At 36.8% G+C, this 19,377-nt stretch overlaps 1 protein-coding gene and 1 pseudogene across 1 annotated transcript; both read right to left on the reverse strand.

The window, feature by feature from the left end:
- Positions 1-5,651: 5,651 nt before the first annotated feature.
- Positions 5,652-7,599, reverse strand: LOC127414203 (paired box protein Pax-6-like; annotated as a pseudogene).
- Positions 7,600-13,731: 6,132 nt separating this feature from the next.
- Positions 13,732-18,607, reverse strand: LOC127414205 (elongation of very long chain fatty acids protein 6-like). Its single transcript, XM_051652067.1, has 4 exons — positions 18,399-18,607; positions 17,597-17,728; positions 16,313-16,464; positions 13,732-15,301 (listed from the first exon to the last, which is right to left on the reverse strand). Exons 1-4 carry the CDS (start codon positions 18,491-18,493, stop codon positions 14,874-14,876), a joined length of 807 nt encoding a protein of 268 aa, XP_051508027.1. The 5' UTR covers positions 18,494-18,607; the 3' UTR covers positions 13,732-14,873.
- Positions 18,608-19,377: the final 770 nt, after the last annotated feature.

The raw sequence follows: 19,377 nt of genomic DNA on the forward strand, positions 1-19,377 counted from the left end.
ATGAAAATGAATTTAAAACCTGCAAGAGAAAAAAATTTATTCAATCAATTAAATCACAATCAATAAAATCAGCAGGTGGCTATATGGTTGTAATATTTCGAAATGTTCAAACTACTCATTAAAAACTACAAATTTCTCAAAAATGGTTATACGAGTGAGTAGGATCACACGATTAGCAAAAATTATTCAGAACATTCGACAATGAAAGTAATAAAAATAATAAAATCCCATGAAATCAATTATTTCTCGAATCAATTTATATTTCTCTAAATTTTTGCAATTCCATCTATTCACTAGTCTCACACATGTATAGCGGATCTCTCACAACCACTTTCTTACTCCCTCGATCATCTCTACATGCTTCTTTCATTCCCTGTCTGCAACAAAATATGATTATCTTGATCAGAACAAAAATCAACAGAACAGCAAAGGCAATTGCACCTAAAAAACTCAAAATATGTTTAAAACCTCCACCTACTGAACTAAAAATGCCACTAAACCAAGAATCCCATGTGTCTGAGTATCCTCTTGGTGGACCACTTTACCAAATCCTCTACTTCTATGCTTGCATCTGGAATGAACATGCAACATTCTGACCCTATCAGCTCACACACACCTCCCTGAGTTTAATTTTCTAGGGGGTGGCCAGAGGTGGCTGTGGCCACCATGCACCGAAGCCTGGCCATCCCATTGGCCACCCCACTCGCAATTGCCATTTTGCCATTTTGGTCTTATGCTGCGTTCCATTTGTCTCGGAAGTCGGAGCTCAGGACTCGGATCAACGTCATATCCATTAAAAAAAAACAAAAAATCTGAGTTGGATGCGTTCCATTACACACAACACGACAAGTCGGGAAAAAAGATGGACGCCTCCAGGAAAGTAATTGTTGCACTAGCTCTTTTGGAATACAGAGAGCTACAAAATAAGTATGCCCTTCACATAAGACACCTCGAGGAAGATGACAGAAAGCGGAGAAGGTATGTTAATGTTTCCACGTATGTTAACCACGTTTTAATCGAACCAGCGGTGTAAACAAAGGGCAATGCCCTATGGAAGTGCAAACTTATATTTGCAATATAAATTTGCCTAACGGGGTTTATGTGTAAACACTTTTACGGTTTGTAACGTTAGGCAGTGTTCTTGTAGCAGCAGCAACCATTGTTGTTGTTAGCAGCAGCGACCTAGCCAATTTTAGCTGTTCCAGTTTATAAACAACACATTACGCGGTAATTCACGCATAACAGGATCGTAGCAACATGCCTATAGGCAACGGTAATACAGTATTGTGAATACGACTTACTAAATTGGACACAAAAAAGACAAAAGTGCTAAAAAAAAACTTTAAACCCACAGCATACTACAGTCGATGCTCTTCGCAGCCATCTAGCTTTCTGAACTCGGGGTCCTCTGAGTTCATCCGACTTTCCGAGTAGGAATTCCGACATCGGGGGGCATTCCATTTGTCAGTTCCGGTCTCGGAACTCAGAAAATTACACGGACCTCTGACTTCCGAGATGAATGGAACGCACGATTAGTCACAATTTAGTTTTTAAGAGGTGGAACCATTTCTGTACAACCTCAACACACAGGTGACTTAACATGTGCACACACCAATGTTGCCGCACCTCTCTGTCCTGGGTGTTTCTGTATCCACTCCCCTCTGTTTTTATATCCACATGCTTCCGCTTCCACACGCTTTTCCACTGCTGTTATATTTCAAGAAGAAACTGAGCAAATTGAGACTGAGAGTATTTTCAATTCTCTCCACACTGATTCTTTTCAATGACCTTTTATATCCCATAAATATCAGTTGTTCTCTTTTTTTCTCAGGATCTCACACTAACTTTAAGTTATTATTCGACCGTAAGAATAGTGATAATTATAAAAAATATATATTTCTAAACTGCTTTTCTCACAAAGCATCACAGAAAACCTCTTCCACTCCTACCATCCCCTTCTTGCATTCACCGTTCACACACAACAAAACACAAACTTTGCCTTTCTTTCTCAACATTCTCTTTACATTCAGCAAATTACTTTAAGCTGTTTAAGCAGAGCTTTAAATCTCATAGCCCCTTCAGCTTTGGGTCAGCAAAGTGAACTCTCTGTTAAATCTCCTGAAAACAGTTTTCTGGGGATTTACCGCATTTCAAATCTATATATTACATTTCCATGCCACAGTTGTCAATTTTACTTTACAGGTAAATGCTACATCAATCACATTGTGAATCAGTACAAAAAATTATGGGTTTCTGCTTCAGATCTCACATGCAGGATGTCACATACTGTAATGATCACACCCTATCAAAAATGAATACTCTTTCTCACCCCGCTTCCTTGCATCCTGCTGTTAACTTCTGGACGATCATGTGATTCTTGTTCAGTGTTACCTCCTCCTTTAATACACTCACAGGTAGCATACAATTTCCCTCATCACAGTCTCCTTGCTAACACTTTATTTCTTGCTGGGTGGTCTCTTTACGAGCCGTTGCAGCAGCAACGCAGGTGAACCAGGAAGCGGTTAATAACACTTCACCTGGAACCCTCAATCGTGTTGGTTATTCCTTGTCACCTTTTTGCAATGTGACACTTGTATCCAAGTTTCTCTCTCTGCCACTTGTACTGCAGTTGAATTGGTCAGTATCACTTGCCACAGTCCCATCCAACGTGGTTAGTGCCAAGCCTTTCTCCTCAAGTCCTTGACAAGGATCCAGTCGCCTGTGTTCAGCTAATGGATCATTCCCTTTCCTGGTTCCAGGAGGGCAGCTTTCACCTGTGAATGCAGATTTCTCAAAAGATTTTTCAACATGTTTCTCAACCATCACTTCATCCAGGGCTCCACATTCGGACAGCAATTGTCTTTTCCCTGTACCTGCAAAGATATTTATTGGTATCCTTGTCAACACCTCATGTGGACTGAGACTTGTCAGTCTGTTCACCATATGTACATCAATACCAGAGGTAAAGCTTGCGCCCATGCCAGTTCTGTTTCACTTTCATCAATTTTGTTTAATTGTCTGATTAGCTCTCTCCACTGCACCACCACTGTGAGGGTGATAAGCACAGTGTGTTTTTAGATTACATTCAGGCATTCAGAGATACACTGAATTACCATTTTCTACAAAAATGTTGTCCAATTGTCACTTGAAATCCTATTTAGTATTTGAAATGAAATATATCATTAGATGATAATGGTTCAATTGGGTTGAGTTTGAGCTGACATTTAGGTGTTTTCTAATGTGTGTGTTTGGTTGATTTTGTTTTCGGGACTTCTCCACTCAAGCCTCTTGCACTTGTGTATGAGAACTTTACCAGGTACCGAAATAAACTTTCTTCTCTTGTGAAAAGATACAAAGACTTCTCTTGAGTCTTTCTTTATTGGATAATTTCCTCGACAGAAGCCAGCATTTTTCACATTTTGTGAACGACGAGAGATCTATATGGAGAGAGACATGTTGTTGGCAGGCAGGCATACTAGTAAATGTAAAAAGTCTGTGGAGTGTGGAGACATCACCAACAGATGGAGGAGACATATTTCATTTACCATCAGGGAACCATTAAAGCATATAAAAAAAGAGGTTGTGTAACCAAGACCAGTATGTACCTTATGCCCTTACAATACCTTTGCTGTTGTTGTCTATAATTTCAGAGTTTGTATATTAACATATTATAAAAATATGTTTTAATCTTGCAAACCTTTTTACCACGTGGCCAAAGCCCATTAGTGATGGTTCCACCCACTTTAAATCAAATTGCTCCTGTTGGTAGATCAAAGAGCTGCAAGAACTAAAAAGACAAAGACCTTCTGTGGTTTTATGCAAATCACTTACTGTATACATCAAACTTTCTAGAAGTAAACAAAAGACAGTTTATCCCCTGAAAACAAAAAGTAAACAGTTCACAAATCAAAAGCAGCTGGTGCAGGTAGATAACACCAAAACTCAGACAAGAGCTTAATATTTAGGCCTACAGTAGTTTATTATGTACAACTATTCGATGTAGCTTTTTGCATTATTCATGCAATATAAGTAAAAGAGTAACTTTTAATTCAAAGATTCAAGAACAAACTCTTTTGGGGCATATAAATGATTATGGTCACATTCATAAAAATTAAACAATACAGTATTTAAACATTTCAAGCATAGTAATAGTGTTGTTTAAATTATGATTTTTTTTTGTTGTTGTTGTTGTTAACTGCTTTCTCTAAAAGCCAGTCAGAGTGACAATTTCTGTTTTGTTTTGTTTTATTTACTTTAGTTTGTTTTGTTTTTGGACAGTTATGTAACAAATCTTTGGTTGTTGTATCGCCTCAAAACTAAAATCAGTTCATCATAAGTGGAGAAACTTTTTTGTGTTGTTTTTTAGCAATACACTTTCTGATTCATGACAGATATATTCATGAATATATATAAGATATATTTCACAAAATTCATGGATGACAGTCCTATCACACCACCCATTAATCATACACACCCACTTGATAGTGGCAGTCATTCTTTTGTTTAAATCCCATCAAGTTTTTATGTAAATGTTTGATCAAATAATGTTTTTTTTTTTTTTTTTTTTTTTACTTTTCATAAATATGCTTTGTTTTGTATACAATTACCTGGCAACAGCACTTTATGTGTTTGCAGCTGAATCCTTTTTATCCAACTTTCCACCAAGAATTCCCTTAAGTATAATTTTCTCCAGCATATCCTCCCTCTGGATGAAACATTAACATATATGCATGATTATGTTTTTCTCTGCTCAGATGTAGAGCCTGCAGTCAAGCTGTTCTAAAATTGGTTAAGTGTATGTATTTCTGTGATTCATCCACTAAGGGTTGCTGTTGTACCACCTTTATTTTTAGCTGTAAGGTACATTTTTGACCAAGAGTGTAAACTAAATAAATTAGCACAGAAACATGAATGGCTGTTGTTCTAATTGTGATGAGAGATCAGATCACCTGTGTGCATACACATTTTAAAATTAGGTTCTTTTTTTTATTTATTTTTTTTTTTTTAGCAAAAACAAAAGTTTTGTTGCAAAGTTGTACATGGTATCAAAAGTGGTCTTTTTAGAAATATTTGGAGTTACATCTTAAATATACTTACTGATTCATGTCAAAAAAGTGATAGAATTCACCACAAACAAATATTTCACCTCATGAATGACAGGAATGCTGCATTGTGCAATTACCCAAAAAGCTTTTTCATGATTATCAAGGTTTTGTGGCTTTGAGGTTATCTAATTATTAAAGTAAAAATAGAATAAATTAATATATGCAGAACAATTGTATTGATCCGGCATTTGAGAGAAAATGAGAAAAAGCATCTTTATTACAATGCAAGTGCAGCAATTCAATAAAGTCAATAAAGATGTTTGTAAATAATCTACACAAAGCCACGTGATTACATTTTACACCATTGAATAAATAGCAAAAATGAAAATAAATATGATTCTTTGCCTTAACAACTGAACCACTTGAAGCCCATTTGATCACTCAGAAAACATTTCAAATCTCATTTTTTGATAAGCCAATGAATATATTATATAGGCAAGTCCTCTGTAAATAAACACATTGAATAAATAGTTTTAAATACAGTATATGGTACGAGGCAGAATTTAGCTCAGCAAAAGGCATGAGGATCCTCAGATGAGTGGCTGTTTAGTCCTTGTCCTTGCCACCAGTCTCCTTGCAATTCTCCCAGGATCTCCTGCAGGGACAAGGCCGGCAGCTCAGGCAAAGGGCCATGGTGAATGCCCCTTTCCTCTTGACTCTCTATCCCATCCATTTCTGGGTTCTCCACACAAAAGGAGCTGGAGGCTGAGGTAGTGCCCTCCAAATCACCCTCCCAGCAGCTTGAGTCTGGGGTAACAGGGTTCAGTGGCTGGAGGCTGTTGGGCATGTGATGTTTCTCAGATGGAGAGTAGTAAAAGCCCTGACTGGAGCTCTTATTGCAGCCATAAGCATCGAAATGAAAGGAGGACAACATGGGGCTCATAGATGTCCTCCTGTCATACCTTGCAGCCCAGTTAGGGGGTATCTGATGCTCTGGGCTTAGAAGAGAAGGACTGCCAGTATTCATAGGTCTGCCCTGATGATGTCCATATGAAGGGGTGCAATAGCCTGAATCATCTCCAACAGACATGGAGGATGGAATGTCACACCCATAAAGTCCATCCCTTTCTATCTCCTGTTTAATATGATTGGGGTATGCTGGTGGTGGAGTGCAAGAAGGCACAGTGACCGTACCAGACTCACTGCCCTCCCCACTAGTACAGTGTAGCTGTACCGGTGAATTCTGCATGGCACTGTAGGCTGGCAAAGGTGCATCGGATTGCCAGACTGGTTTCTTGCCATCCTTGCATTTCAATGTGCGAGCCCTCCTATTCTGGAACCATACCTATTGTGAGCAGAGACATCAAGATAAAGTGGGATCAGCTTCATAAGAATACAGTTGAGAGATTAGAGCCAACCATCCAGTGCACACAGATAAGAGCTTCCCTGTGAAAAGTTTAAGGTTTCAGGTTAATCATTGTTAAATGACATCCGCCATGGTGGAATATAGTCAGAATGGTTATCTATGCTTGGTATGTCCTTTGTTTACAGGCTGTACAGTCTACTAAACTAAATGGCAGATAAACACAGAGAGAGACGCTTACGTCATCTCAGTTTTGAAGTGATAATACAGGGATAACAATACTGATATCAACAACAGCAAACATTAGATTTTCACATAAGGCCTTATTAACATAACACCTGACCTGCTTTTTTGTGTGTGTAATTTTGTACATGTTCAATAAAGACAAAGCAAGAGATAATTTCCCTGCTGAAAAGACCAGCTTAAACCAGTATGAATTTCCATTGTGGTCCTGGCTGTTTTTTGCTAGTTAGTGCTGGTTTGGTGCTCTTTTAGCTGGTGGACTAGCTGTTATGCTGGTGAGGCTAGTTCTGGTTCCAAGGAAGTCTTGCTGGTGAGTCTGTTTAAAAAGTAAACAGCACTCCAGCATCCCACACTAAGGACCAGCATCCAAAACATTTGCTGGTCTTTTCAGCATGGATAGTGAATGCAGCGTGTGATTGCACATATTCAATAATATGTCATAATGGGCCATCGTGACCCACCTGTATGCGAGACTCTGGCAGTCCTGTAGTTTGGGAGAGACTCTCTCTGAGGCTGATTCCTGGGTAAGGGTCTGTCTCAAATGTGGCACGCAGGAGCTCTACGTGTTCCTTTGAGAAACTTGTCCTTTTCCTGCGACTGGCACTCCTTGATACAGCGCCACTTCCAGATATCTTTGCAGATACATCTAAAGAATAAAATCAAAATCAGTATCATGCTAAACATGGTGTTATCACTTGTCAAGACTGCCATTTTTCATTTAGTTCAAACTAAACTGCACAGACATAATATATATAGAGTAAATACAAAAAACATCAATGCACCATGGAATACTTGTACGAAAGTGTAATGATCAGATACTTCTCTACATTAATGTATGCAGCATAAAATCAATGTAGAATCTAGTGAAAATGTTAACAGGATGTGAAGAGCTTAAATGTGAAAATCCCATTCGATGTTATGCATACCAGTAATGTTGTCTTTCCACATGTTCCGTCTTCACTGGTAATCCTGTAAGATTACAGGATTCTCAAGGCTGAGAGTGAAGGTCTGTCTTGTCTGATGCTCCTTGGGGATTTGATTTCTGACCCCTACAGTAGTTTTTTATACCTGTGTCCTCTAGAACCTATCCCATGACCCCCCTTTCACCCCCTCCTCCCCCATTAGAAGTGCTCATGTACAAAATAGGAAAGAAATGGGAGACACTCTTTGAAGGCGAGGGTGTGAGAATAATTCTTCTCTTTACAGTGTCCATTAACAGCTTTTGTATTTAGATGGATATGTTACTCAGTATGAATATTATCTGTTTAAAGAGGACTATATAACGTTAATAGCTGTATTTTAAAATTATTTTCAAAAACTGCAAAAATAAACAAGTGAAGAATCAGTGGTCAAGACATTAGTAACTTTTCTAAGATTTTAAGGTTTTATATGTTAGTCAGATCTTGTTTGGTTTATCTGCATGTAGTTTACAGTATTTTGTGTAATCAATGAATTATTTCCAATCTGATGTTTATTGAGTAATGGAAGAATTGTTCATTGTTTTATCACCAGGAAAAACCGTTATGGAGGTTTGCAGATTTGCAGTTATAATACTGACAATTATAAAACTCTTTTATGAACTTGTTTACCTAAAACAGTTAATATACTTAATCACAGATGATTGGTTTTTTTATTTATATAAATACTGTATAATATATATATACACACACACACACATACATACACACACACATACATACATACATACCATACACACAGGGTTGGGAGGGTTACTTTTGAAATGTATTCCATTACAGATTACAGAATACATGCTGTAAAATGTAATTTGTAACGTATTCTGTTAGATTACTCAAGGTCAGTAACGTATTCTAAATACTTTGGATTACTTCTTCAGCACTGGTAGATTTTTTCACTTGTTTTGACTGTAAAAACTCTGCCAGTGCCGTAAGACAAAATACATGTTAAAAATACATTCTCTGAAAAACCTAAATATCTTATGCAGTGTTGTTTCTAAAATTAGATTAATCCAATTGATCTTGTTTTAAGGATTTTTAGATATTTTTACAGGAAAACAAAACAAAAATTATCAAGAATACGATTTTTTCCCTAATATCAAAGGTCTTACTAGAAAAAAATTATGATCCAACGTGAATTTTCTTGATAAAGAAATATGATCGTGCCTGGTAACATGTGCCTGGTAACGTGCATGTAAAATGGCTAGAAATAGCATTTTAGCTTAGCATAAAGCTGACAATTTACACAAGGTTTATTTCTATTTCTTCTGCACCAAACTTACTTCTCTGTCTGCTTGTATGAATGTAACACATCATAAGAAAGTGTTTCACCTCTGCTCAAATGCACTTTGGATCACATCATTTATATGTATAAATGTTTTCCATCTGAAAGGACTAAATATTAAATGAAACCCTGGACCTTTGGGCCCCTAGAATCGTTACAACCTTTCACCTCACTAGCTACTGCCCTGACTACTATTACTTCTAATAATAATAATAATAATAATAATAATAATAATAAATACATGGTGTAACAATTATATTAAGAGAACTAGTAAGAATAACAAGCTTAAAAAAATAATAAATAGAATGATATTAGAAGTCATTAGTGCTGTTGTAAGGTCATTTAATGTGAATCATATATAATCCCTGAATCACTTTGACTTAATATTCCCTATGCATGGAACTATTTTAGAAAAAAAAAAACTCACAATCAATCAATTTTACTGGTCAGAAACACAACTACCTATAAAAGCCCTTCTTATTATTTACAATGATGCGACCAGTGGATTATTATTGGTAGATTTATAGCTAAAGTTTCTCAGAAATGTCAGTATTTACTCTTGGCTGTGCAGTGCATTTTTACAAATAGGATTTTTATGTTAAAATCAATTTAAAAAGATGTAGGCTAATGAAAGCTGTCATTTTTGGTGACTCGAGACTCGACTCGGACTTCAGATGAAAGACTCATGAACATCTCTGATTTGTGCGACTAGATTGTATGTGACCACTTGACTGAATGTGATGAATTCATTCAAAACTATGAGCACAAAGTGAGAAACACAGACGTTTTTTGTCTTAAACTTTATTCTAAATGCCTGCTACTTCTGCATATTGGACAGTTATGAAGTCAAACAATCATTCAAGTTGCAAATATATATATATAAAAACAAAATGCTTTTGTAAATAAATGGTGTACATAACATTTAATTCTACACTTGCCTTCATATTTAAATCATATCTATGAATTTCTACTCCCTATTTGCTGAATTATTATTGCTGTTGTTGTTAGGCAAGTATTAATGATAATAATAACTATAAAACCAGCAAAAAATTATGGAATCTGATTAAATATTAATTATACAACAGCAAGGTTTGGTAGCAAACCTCAAAACAATTCACAAAACCAACAAAATTACTAACTTTATTCAAGGCTTATTTTGAATTTTTATTTTTTTTATCTTTCTCTATTTCTCAAGGGGCTGGGTGCTCTGACATCGCAATTCGTGAGTGCCTTCTCCCATCCAATGAACATTGTGTGACTGTGACAACAATTTTGCAAAATAAAATTATATGGTTCATTACACGTCTCGGGGCAGTTCCGAGGTTAAATGTCCACTGTGTGGCTCTAAAAGCGAGTGAAATGTTCTCCCAAAGAGATGAGGTTTTTAAGGTTAATTTTCTATTGAGATTTAAATCAACAAAACCGCCCTCCCTACCCTAAACCTTGAACCTAAACCCAACCGATAGTGTCATAAAAAGCAAATGTGAGATAAAAACACAATTGCATCATTTTGTGGTGCTTCTATGACACTTTGGGCTTACGTATCGACTCATACTCCGAGTGCTCTTCAGGACTCATACCCCGGTCCTTTGTATCGCATATGCAACACTCTATCAGCTGACTTACCGTGCAATTTGATCACACTTAAATAAGCTTGTAAGTGTAGTTGGTAATATAATGCAAATGTTAAAATGTGTTGTGTGCTATAGTAAAAGTGTTTATATGTCATAAGATAGCATTGTGTGAGGAACAGAGTGAAGTATTTATGAACTGATAATTTGCTGTTTTACTCGTGATTTGAGTGAAAGGGCATAAAAGTCATTGTTGTTTTAGTGTCTCTAGCGTTTATTCCACCAGGAAACTTTCGCGATACGTACAGGCCACATAAAAATCATTTTGCAAAAATTGTTATTGTAACATGTTTCTATGGCAAGGTTACGAATGCCACTGGGGGAGAAACATGACAGTCGTCAGAGACAGTAAAAAGGTGACTTAAACCAACTGAATTTAACAACATCCTCTCACACAATTTCCTTTCTTGATTTCATTCTAGCTAATGAAATGTAATTCCTTTTTAAAACCCCTGTATAAAATACATACACACACACACACACACACACACACATATATATATGACAGAGAGAGAGAGGTGAATTTGTGCTTTTAAAATCAGTTGTAATTTTTTTTTCAATGGAAAATCATTAACACAAGTTGTATGTTAATGCAGAAGGCTTGTTTAGGCACATTAATCAAACAGTTTGTATAGAATTACACTTACTGGCCAAGTGTGTTAATGGTGTGTTTTCCTCTAATTACTCTCCATTCATGCATTGTAATCAATACAACAATGGACTCAAGAAAAATATTAACCAACAAAAGACATTAGCATCATGCTTAACGTGGGTTTAAGCAAAGGGCCATGAAAACATCTCTCTGTGTCCTCTGATCTCTTTTCAAATGGAACATAAAAGAATCATTTTTGAAGAAAAGTATAACAAGGACAGCGAATTGTGGAATGATTAATTGGAACGTTTACATGGGTTTCCATATTGTCACTCCCTCTCTCTACTGCAGAGGATCCAGAGGGGGGACTGTTTCATAGTCAAGGTGCCTGTCAAGCTTGTCAATGCAGATGAACTGTTGAATTAAACCAGACTAAAGCAAACTGAACCCAAAAATCACAGAGGGACCTTTCAAACCAATAAGACATGGGGTGGATGACCAGTTCATGTTGATAGTAATCAAGTAAACCCTGAATGAATTGATAAATGATGTCCATATCTATCAATATAAACATATCCATTTCAATAAGCTAAAGTAAATTATCAAAAGTAAATTATAAGTAATTATTATTATCTGGTTAGCTATCAGCAATTAATCATTTTTAAGTCAATGTTCTTCAGATATTTTGATTAAGGTGATTTCAAATTACATTTCAATGAAACTTCTGTGCAGGGCCAGTCACATATTTCTGTATTTGTTTGGTAAGTTTGCATTTCATTTATAAGGTTTTCATCCTTTCAGAAAATCTCAAACAAAAGCAAAGCAAAGCATTTACCCCCCCACCCCCCAATTAATCAAACATGTCCCTCTTGGCTGATACTGCGTTCTGCTGCGGTTTAAATCCCATCAAAGGTCTTACATTGATTTAAGATAAATGTGCAAATCTGAGAGTTCTCAGCACTTTAGAATGTAAGCAAATATATCCCATTCAGAGTAAGTTTCTTAAAAGCATATCCTATTTCTGGATTGGATTATGTCCATATTTAAAATGTGATTTTTTTTTTTTTTTTTTGGCCCTGAAACCTCATCAAGCTGTACTATAAGCAGTACAGTAGGTATAGCAGTGACCTTCAGCAGCATTAAGATTGTGGCATGTTTTTGTTTTTATTATTTTTCATTGTGATGAACAGCTCTACCTAAAATCACACATTCAAACAAAAAGGTGATTCATGTTCATGTTGCAAATCCTGTTAAAAGTAGGTATTCAACTTTATAGCAGTTCGGTTTCTAATTTTACCCTCTGAGAAGCTAAATCACTTAATACTTTTGTTTAGCAATTTAAGAAGGCTGTTGAGTCTCTCCATAATTAAATGTAAAAAAAAAAAAAAAAAAAAAAAAATATAAGCTGTAGTGAATATTTAGCTTTAGGCCTCTCTCCCCTGATTGGCTGAAATTGTGTAAGTGTTTCAGACATATTTGACAAAGAATGTAAACTTAATGAATGGGCACATATTGTGCACATTAAATGTAATGAATAGATTCTGCTGTCCAAATCTGTCAATATGATGGGGGATGAAACTGCATACAGCACCGCCCTCAGCATTATGTTTAGAGAGCAGATCTGTATGAATGTTTGTTGGTTTACTTCTGGGAACTGGGTCGGTGGTAGAGGCATGATAAAAGACCTGTCCCGAACTACTACAAAAAGTAGAAACGAACCAGACACTGAATTCAGATTCACTGTTTCACAGTTGATAAAGCCCTTGAGCACGTCACATAATCCCAGGTTATAGCAGGGGCACTTCTGACGGGAACTGGCACCCAAATAATGGGATTGCATACTTTGATGCAGAGGACCTTAATATGAAGATCCCCTTGGGGAAAAAAAAAATAGGGTAAGTGTACCAAGCCCAATTTCAAAAGTGAACTTTAAAAAAAAATAAATAACTTTCATTTCATAGAAGTTTCATTGCAGGCCAATCAAATGCCACAAGTTAGAACCACCTTTGTGCAAGCACTCCCTAGTGACCAGACAGAATTAATCTAAATCAACTCATTCACTCTGACAGCAATATATTAATGTCCTGTTTGTCACAAACTAAGCTTGTGTAAATGTATAATATGTCAGCTCAGTTGGGAGCCTCTTAGCTGACAGTATTAGTCAATGGAAAGTTCAACAACTTGTATACATAGACAAATAAACTTTATTCGTTTACAGTAAATACACTAAAATGATTAATCATGGGGACACACGTCACAGCCCTTTATATTGGCTAAACTTGTAAACCTGATCAGCAAGGAGAAAAAAAAAAAAAAAAAAAAAAACCCCACAAACCCATGCATTAGGCTCCTAATTTTCTCCTTTAAAAAAAAAAGACAGCTGTAAAAAGGTTGTTAGTGGGGACTAGTGCTACTCATCTTCAAATGCTCATAGCAGTTACACCAACATACATTCAATTTAGCCGTTTCGAACAACACAATGTGAACAAATGATTCTATGGCTGCCATTTTATAACATCTTTTCACATATTGAGATGTAAAAAATTAGTCATAAAACCTCTAAAATGGTCAAAATGTCTTTGAAACAGGGGAGGAATAAAAAAAATAAAAAAAAAAAACCACCTCAGACTTGAAATAAAATGATGATTCTAAGAAACAGACAGGGAAAACAAGAATAAAACCATTTTTGGTCAAATCTTGCAGGGGGTAGCAGCAACATTTCAAATTATACCAGGTAAGGTTGATCAGACATTAGAGTCTAGTACAGAATACAATATTTAAAGAAAATATCCATTTAAGGGGGAACCTTAACTCATTGGAATGTGACAACACCTCCTTAACCATTTAGGTGATAAATCTTTCAACTAATATCTACTTCCCAAATGTGATCAGTTAAATAGACAAATACAACTGTACATTTGACTAATGCAAGAAACATAATCATACAGATGGCTAAAGTATAACTGCCCCATCAAGCACAAATTCGGACACCGTCACAGCAATAGTCACAAAACCTGTAAACCTCAGAACTAAGGAACATTTCATACTGACTCTGCCCATGTGTTATTCCAGGGCAAGTGAGAGCCAATTATCAGTTATTCCTCAAACAGGTATTTCAGTAACTTTGAGCTGCAGTGACCTCAGGACTGAGGGGGAAATGGGTGTCGTCATTCTGGAGCATCGAGAATTCCAGCTTAAACACTGTCCACCAACAAATTTATGGGAACCTGTCCAACCAGTCAGCACAGATATTTCAAGTTTCTAAAACATCATGAGGTTGAAGCGCATGGTATATGCAAGCACTAATCCTACACGCCCCACAGGGACAGAAGAACATCTACTTAATGGATACCATTTTTTACATTGTGTGGCCCAATGAAAGGTGCACAAGTACACAGATACAAAACAAACATTAGGGATTTTAGCACATAATCCAAAAAACACCACACATGTCAGATGAGTTCAGGCCCAGGGCATGACTGCTACAAGAGTAAACAAATATGGAGTTTTGAAGATTAGGCATCTTGGCCTGTAAGAGCAGTCGGAGGACTTAAAAATCACCCTAAAAAAAAGTTTGGCAAGTCATTTTGCTGTTCAGAACCACAAAATGAAGTTGCACTTTACATTCTTTGGTCAACCAATACAATAAAAAAGGCCCTGAAACAGCTTAATATAACCAGACTCTAACATACATGTTAAACGAACAATTAACACAACATTCGAATCATCCAGTCTGTATCTCAGTCAGTTTTGATGCCCGTGGGCTTTGAACCCTTCACGTAAGACTGATAAAAGAAAGACAAAAAGAGGAGTAAATAGCTGAGATACATAAGTGAAGCCCACATGATGTTATCTACATAAGAAGGGCAATCCCCATCCTGCATCCATCGGTACACCAGCGCACTTACTGCCAGCCCCATGGCCATCTGGGCTATTTGGGAGGAAGTGATGATGATGGCGCAGGGTTTCGGGACATGTAGTCGTGCAGCTCGAGCAGCGTAGTAGCTGTACATGAGCGCATGCACCATGTAATTCATGGTCATGAACCAGCCGCCACCAGCAACCTGGTCTTTGTAGGAATACCAGGAATAGACCAGCACAGTGATGTGATGATACCAGTGCAGGAAGATGAGTCGCTGTTTGCGCAGGACGATGAATATGGTGTCCCCTGACAAGGTGAATAGATGGGTAAAAATACCGTTAGAATTCAAAGAATGGCCTTGAGGTAAGATTTTTTTTATATTTTTTTAAGTATCAAAAAGTTGGCAAAATTACATGCAATTAAACCCTTTGTGTTTTAAACTTGCAAGACTCTCTGGAGATATTTTAACAACTATTACACCACTTTTTTTTTTTTTTTTTTTAAATACTAAGGCAGTGGACTCATGATTGGATGTCAAGACTGTCGCTGAAAAATGTCTGAAATTGTGCTCACCAAAATCAATCATATGCCTTTTGAAACACTGCCCCCAATGGCCAAAGCGATAAGTGTTGTTGTTGGGCATATGGGCACATGCGAGCTCCATTTCCCAGGTGTATTGTCCACTGAGGGGCGCCTAAAGAGTAGTGAAGCTAGTTTTCAGCTGTACAGGCTGTAATACAGTGTAGTAGAAGAATGCATATTTTTATAAACTGTACCCCCCAATCTAAACCCCAAACCAAACCATCAGTGGAATAACAATGTTAGAGTGAAAAATGCAGCCTCCGAATCACACTTGTCACTGATTATGCAAACTCGATAACTTCCTGGTTTCAGGGCAGTATCCGAACCTGGGTCTCCCACACTGCTGGTGCAACGAGCCCCAGGGGGAGGTAAATGCAATGGAGCCGATGCAAAAACGTCTGATAGGAGATGGTGCTTGTCAGCGAGTTGGCATAATGTGGCCGATCCTAGGGTACTGGAACTCTAGGAAACAACATGTTGACTTCCCGTGTGATCATGTTGAAGCTGCATGGACTATACTTTTGATACTTCTGGATCCTTTAAGCTATAAAGTGATCCATTATATTTAACCTTTTGTATTGAAAAGACCAGCTGTAATATTCATTAAAACATCTCCTTTTGAGTTCTGCAGAAGTCAGTCATATGGGTTTTGAACGAGAAAATTACAAATTACTTTTGGGTGAACTAATCCTTTAAGAAGTAAAAAGACACAAAACATTCTGCTTCAGAGCTCACCTAACTCTGGGGCCTTGCTCATCACAAAGGCACAAGCCCAGAACTTGCTAATTGGTCCACTATAGAAGCTCTGATCACAAACAGACTGTTTAAAACCACTGGTACTGAGAACGTATAACATGTAGCACCCAGTTCTCAAAGCTCCAATGATACTGAAAGAACAAGAAAAAAATAAGCATAAGAGCAACCCTCTCCTGTCACAAATATACAGCATCATGGTAACTCTTCTTCATCCATCATGACAGTGTAAGTAAACACTGGTATCCATGATCAACAAGTCAGCCCTCTAGTGGTAGCAGGCCTGGCTTCAGTTTGTGTTAAATTGAAATCAATACTAAAATACTTCAATGGTGAAAGTATGTGACTAGAGCCCTCCAATCACAATATTTCTTTGTTCCTTTCAAAAAGCAACCATGCCCATTGGTGGACAATTACTGACAGTTACTTTGTAGTGCCTATCAACCTGTCATTTCAGTCCTCTTTTGAAGTGGGACTAAAACAACTCCCAAGTGAAACAAAACCCAACCTAAAACAATAGCAGCTGAAGGAAATTTAAAAAAAAAAAAAGAAAAAAAAAAAAAAGAAAAAAAGAGCTAACTATAGTTTCAAATATGCTGTAATTCAATACCTCTTCAAATATGTCACTGTCATGAATTTTTTTTAATTATCATGTTTCAAAACATTTTTTACAGGTTAACAATAGATAGTGTCCTTTGAGTAAAACTGGTTGATATGGAATGCAATACTCAATGTGGGCCTATAAGAAGTGTAAAAACCTACAGTCGGTCCATGGCACCACGCAAGATGGAGAAAAAAAGTGACCCAGGAATTAGCCATCTATTTATTGTTCAAATTACATCGTGGATGGCCAGTATTTAAATGAAAGAGTTAATAAAATTACAAGCTCATGAACTTCCAACACTTTTCCCCCAATGACTTTCCATGACTTTTCCAAGACATATGTGATTACTGGATAAGGTTTTTAAAAGTGATTCTGATTCAGACAGATTCAAAATGACTACAAGAGCAATATCTTGCAGATTAAATGTTTTAGGGTAGAGCATAACTGGAAGAAGTCACTAAATAAACATTACCATGACTTAAGATACAATGCATTATCTATTAAGTGTATTATATCTGTATCGAGTATTATATCTCCATTATGTATCACGGTGTCTGGAGAAAAGAAAAAAAACCTTATTCGCTAATAAAGCTAAAGAGGTGAGTTTATGCTCTGCTGCCAGTATGATGCTGTACATAAACGGAACACTAGCTTTTACTCACCTAAAGACGGCCAAACTGAGGGACCACAGCAGCAATAGTCTCCGCAGATCAAGTCTTTGTCTTTCCCTCATAAAGTGCTGCCCACCAAACACAAGCACAACATACACACCACCAAACAAAAATGACTTTTTCCTAAAAAAAAAAAAAATAATAATAATACACAAACACACAAAAGTAACATTAGAAAAAGGTGGACCGTGCATTGCTCTACACAAATGCGAATTTAAATCAAGTCACTTCCACAATACCAAACTATTTTGCCACCAACGAAGTTGACAAATGCTGTCAGTGAATATCTTGAGACGAGATGATTGAAGAAAACAAATTCAAGGTAAATACCACTTGTGAGTATTTTCATTGTGCGTCATTTCCAATCAAGCTGTAATTTCACCATTTTGTCCAAAAGAGTGAACATTTAATTGTGTTTAGGATAGGCTACATGAAATGTTGAATTTCACCTTAGCAAGAAATGGGATGGACATTTTGTCAAAACGTTAAAAATGTAGTTTCCATCACCGTCATTTCCACCACTGAAGTCTATTAAAACCAATACAGAATTTGAGATGTGGTGGAAATGACATTTCAATGGAAATATTCATGACCATCACAAAAAAAAAAAATTTTTTTTTTTTTATCTTCTGTGATGTATGAACATAAACTGTTGCACATTGTTAGTAAACCAATTAAATAAGTGAGAGTATGAAAAACTTTCTAAAAGTACCAGAAGTTCATACATACATGCATATATATATAACACCCAATTACGTCTCGAAATGAAACTGCAAACAACAATTGTTCTTACCAGTTGTCTTGCATCCATTCAATGGCAACCCTCTCATCAAAGTGGCGCTCGAAATCATACTCGGTCAGAGGAAGCTGAAATTCAGTTACATTCATTTTGAGTGATGTGAACAACGTGCACCAATTACTTTCGATTCACCTGTGAAAAGTCTGGAATTAAAAAATAAAAACTATTCGGTAAATACGTTTTGTCGACTCTAGTTACTGTTCTCACAGCAGGGCGGCCGTCAATTAACTACACACCCTCAAACGCACACCTGTGCGCACACCTGTTACATTTAAATAGAGGGTGGAATTCATGGTGGAGACTGGATGACTCCTGGCTCTTTGCCAAAGGCTGTAATCAGAGTTGCATTTCCTTAATGAAATACCAGTACACGCAATGCAGCAACAGAACAGTGTTAAAAATAAAGATTAAAGTTGATTAATTAATAGTTTGAAAGCACAAATACACGAGGGAGGGAGAGGGGAGAGAGACTGATTGAGAGAGTTCCCAATTACGGGTTACTTTTAATTAATAGTCGCAAGTAGTAGCAGTTCTGTATGCAAATATACTAATATACAAATATAACTCTATCGCTGGCATCGCAAACTTTGAATGTGAACGTTCTCTCATTGTAAGTCAGAGGAGGATTTTAAAACTTTCAGTCAGTTAAAAAAATATTGAAAATGTGTTTAGAAAAAATACGTAGCGTTGTGGTGTGATGCCAATTGCTTGTCAGATAATTCTGAGATTGAAAACACATACCCTTCATCTGTATCATCGCCACAAAAAGGAAAATAAAGAAAATAGCAAGGCTACTCATTGTATCAAATTAATGTTTATAGGCTATTTCGCAAGTTTACTGATTGTTCTGACTCTGGCAGTGGAGGGCGTTACTTTAGATTTGTGTGGTAGACGTCGAGACTTTTTCAAGGATGTAGCCCCCACTACAAGACTTGCTTAAACGCATGTTTTAGAACATTTTTAATAATTTCAG

The sequence above is a fragment of the Myxocyprinus asiaticus genome, chromosome 23 (assembly GCF_019703515.2).
Source record: "Myxocyprinus asiaticus isolate MX2 ecotype Aquarium Trade chromosome 23, UBuf_Myxa_2, whole genome shotgun sequence".
Taxonomy (NCBI): domain Eukaryota; kingdom Metazoa; phylum Chordata; class Actinopteri; order Cypriniformes; family Catostomidae; genus Myxocyprinus; species Myxocyprinus asiaticus.

Excerpts from the sequence above, each read along its gene's own strand:
- LOC127414205 (XM_051652067.1), bottom strand. The coding sequence starts at position 18,493 with ATGAATGTAACTGAATTTCAGCTTCCTCTGACCGAGTATGATTTCGAG. Across the intron at positions 17,729-18,398 it reads GAATGGATGCAAGACAACTG|GAAAAAGTCATTTTTGTTTG; the intron begins GTAAGAACAATT and ends TTTTTTTTTTAG. Across the intron at positions 16,465-17,596 it reads CTCAGTTTGGCCGTCTTTAG|TATCATTGGAGCTTTGAGAA; the intron begins GTGAGTAAAAGC and ends TTGTTCTTTCAG.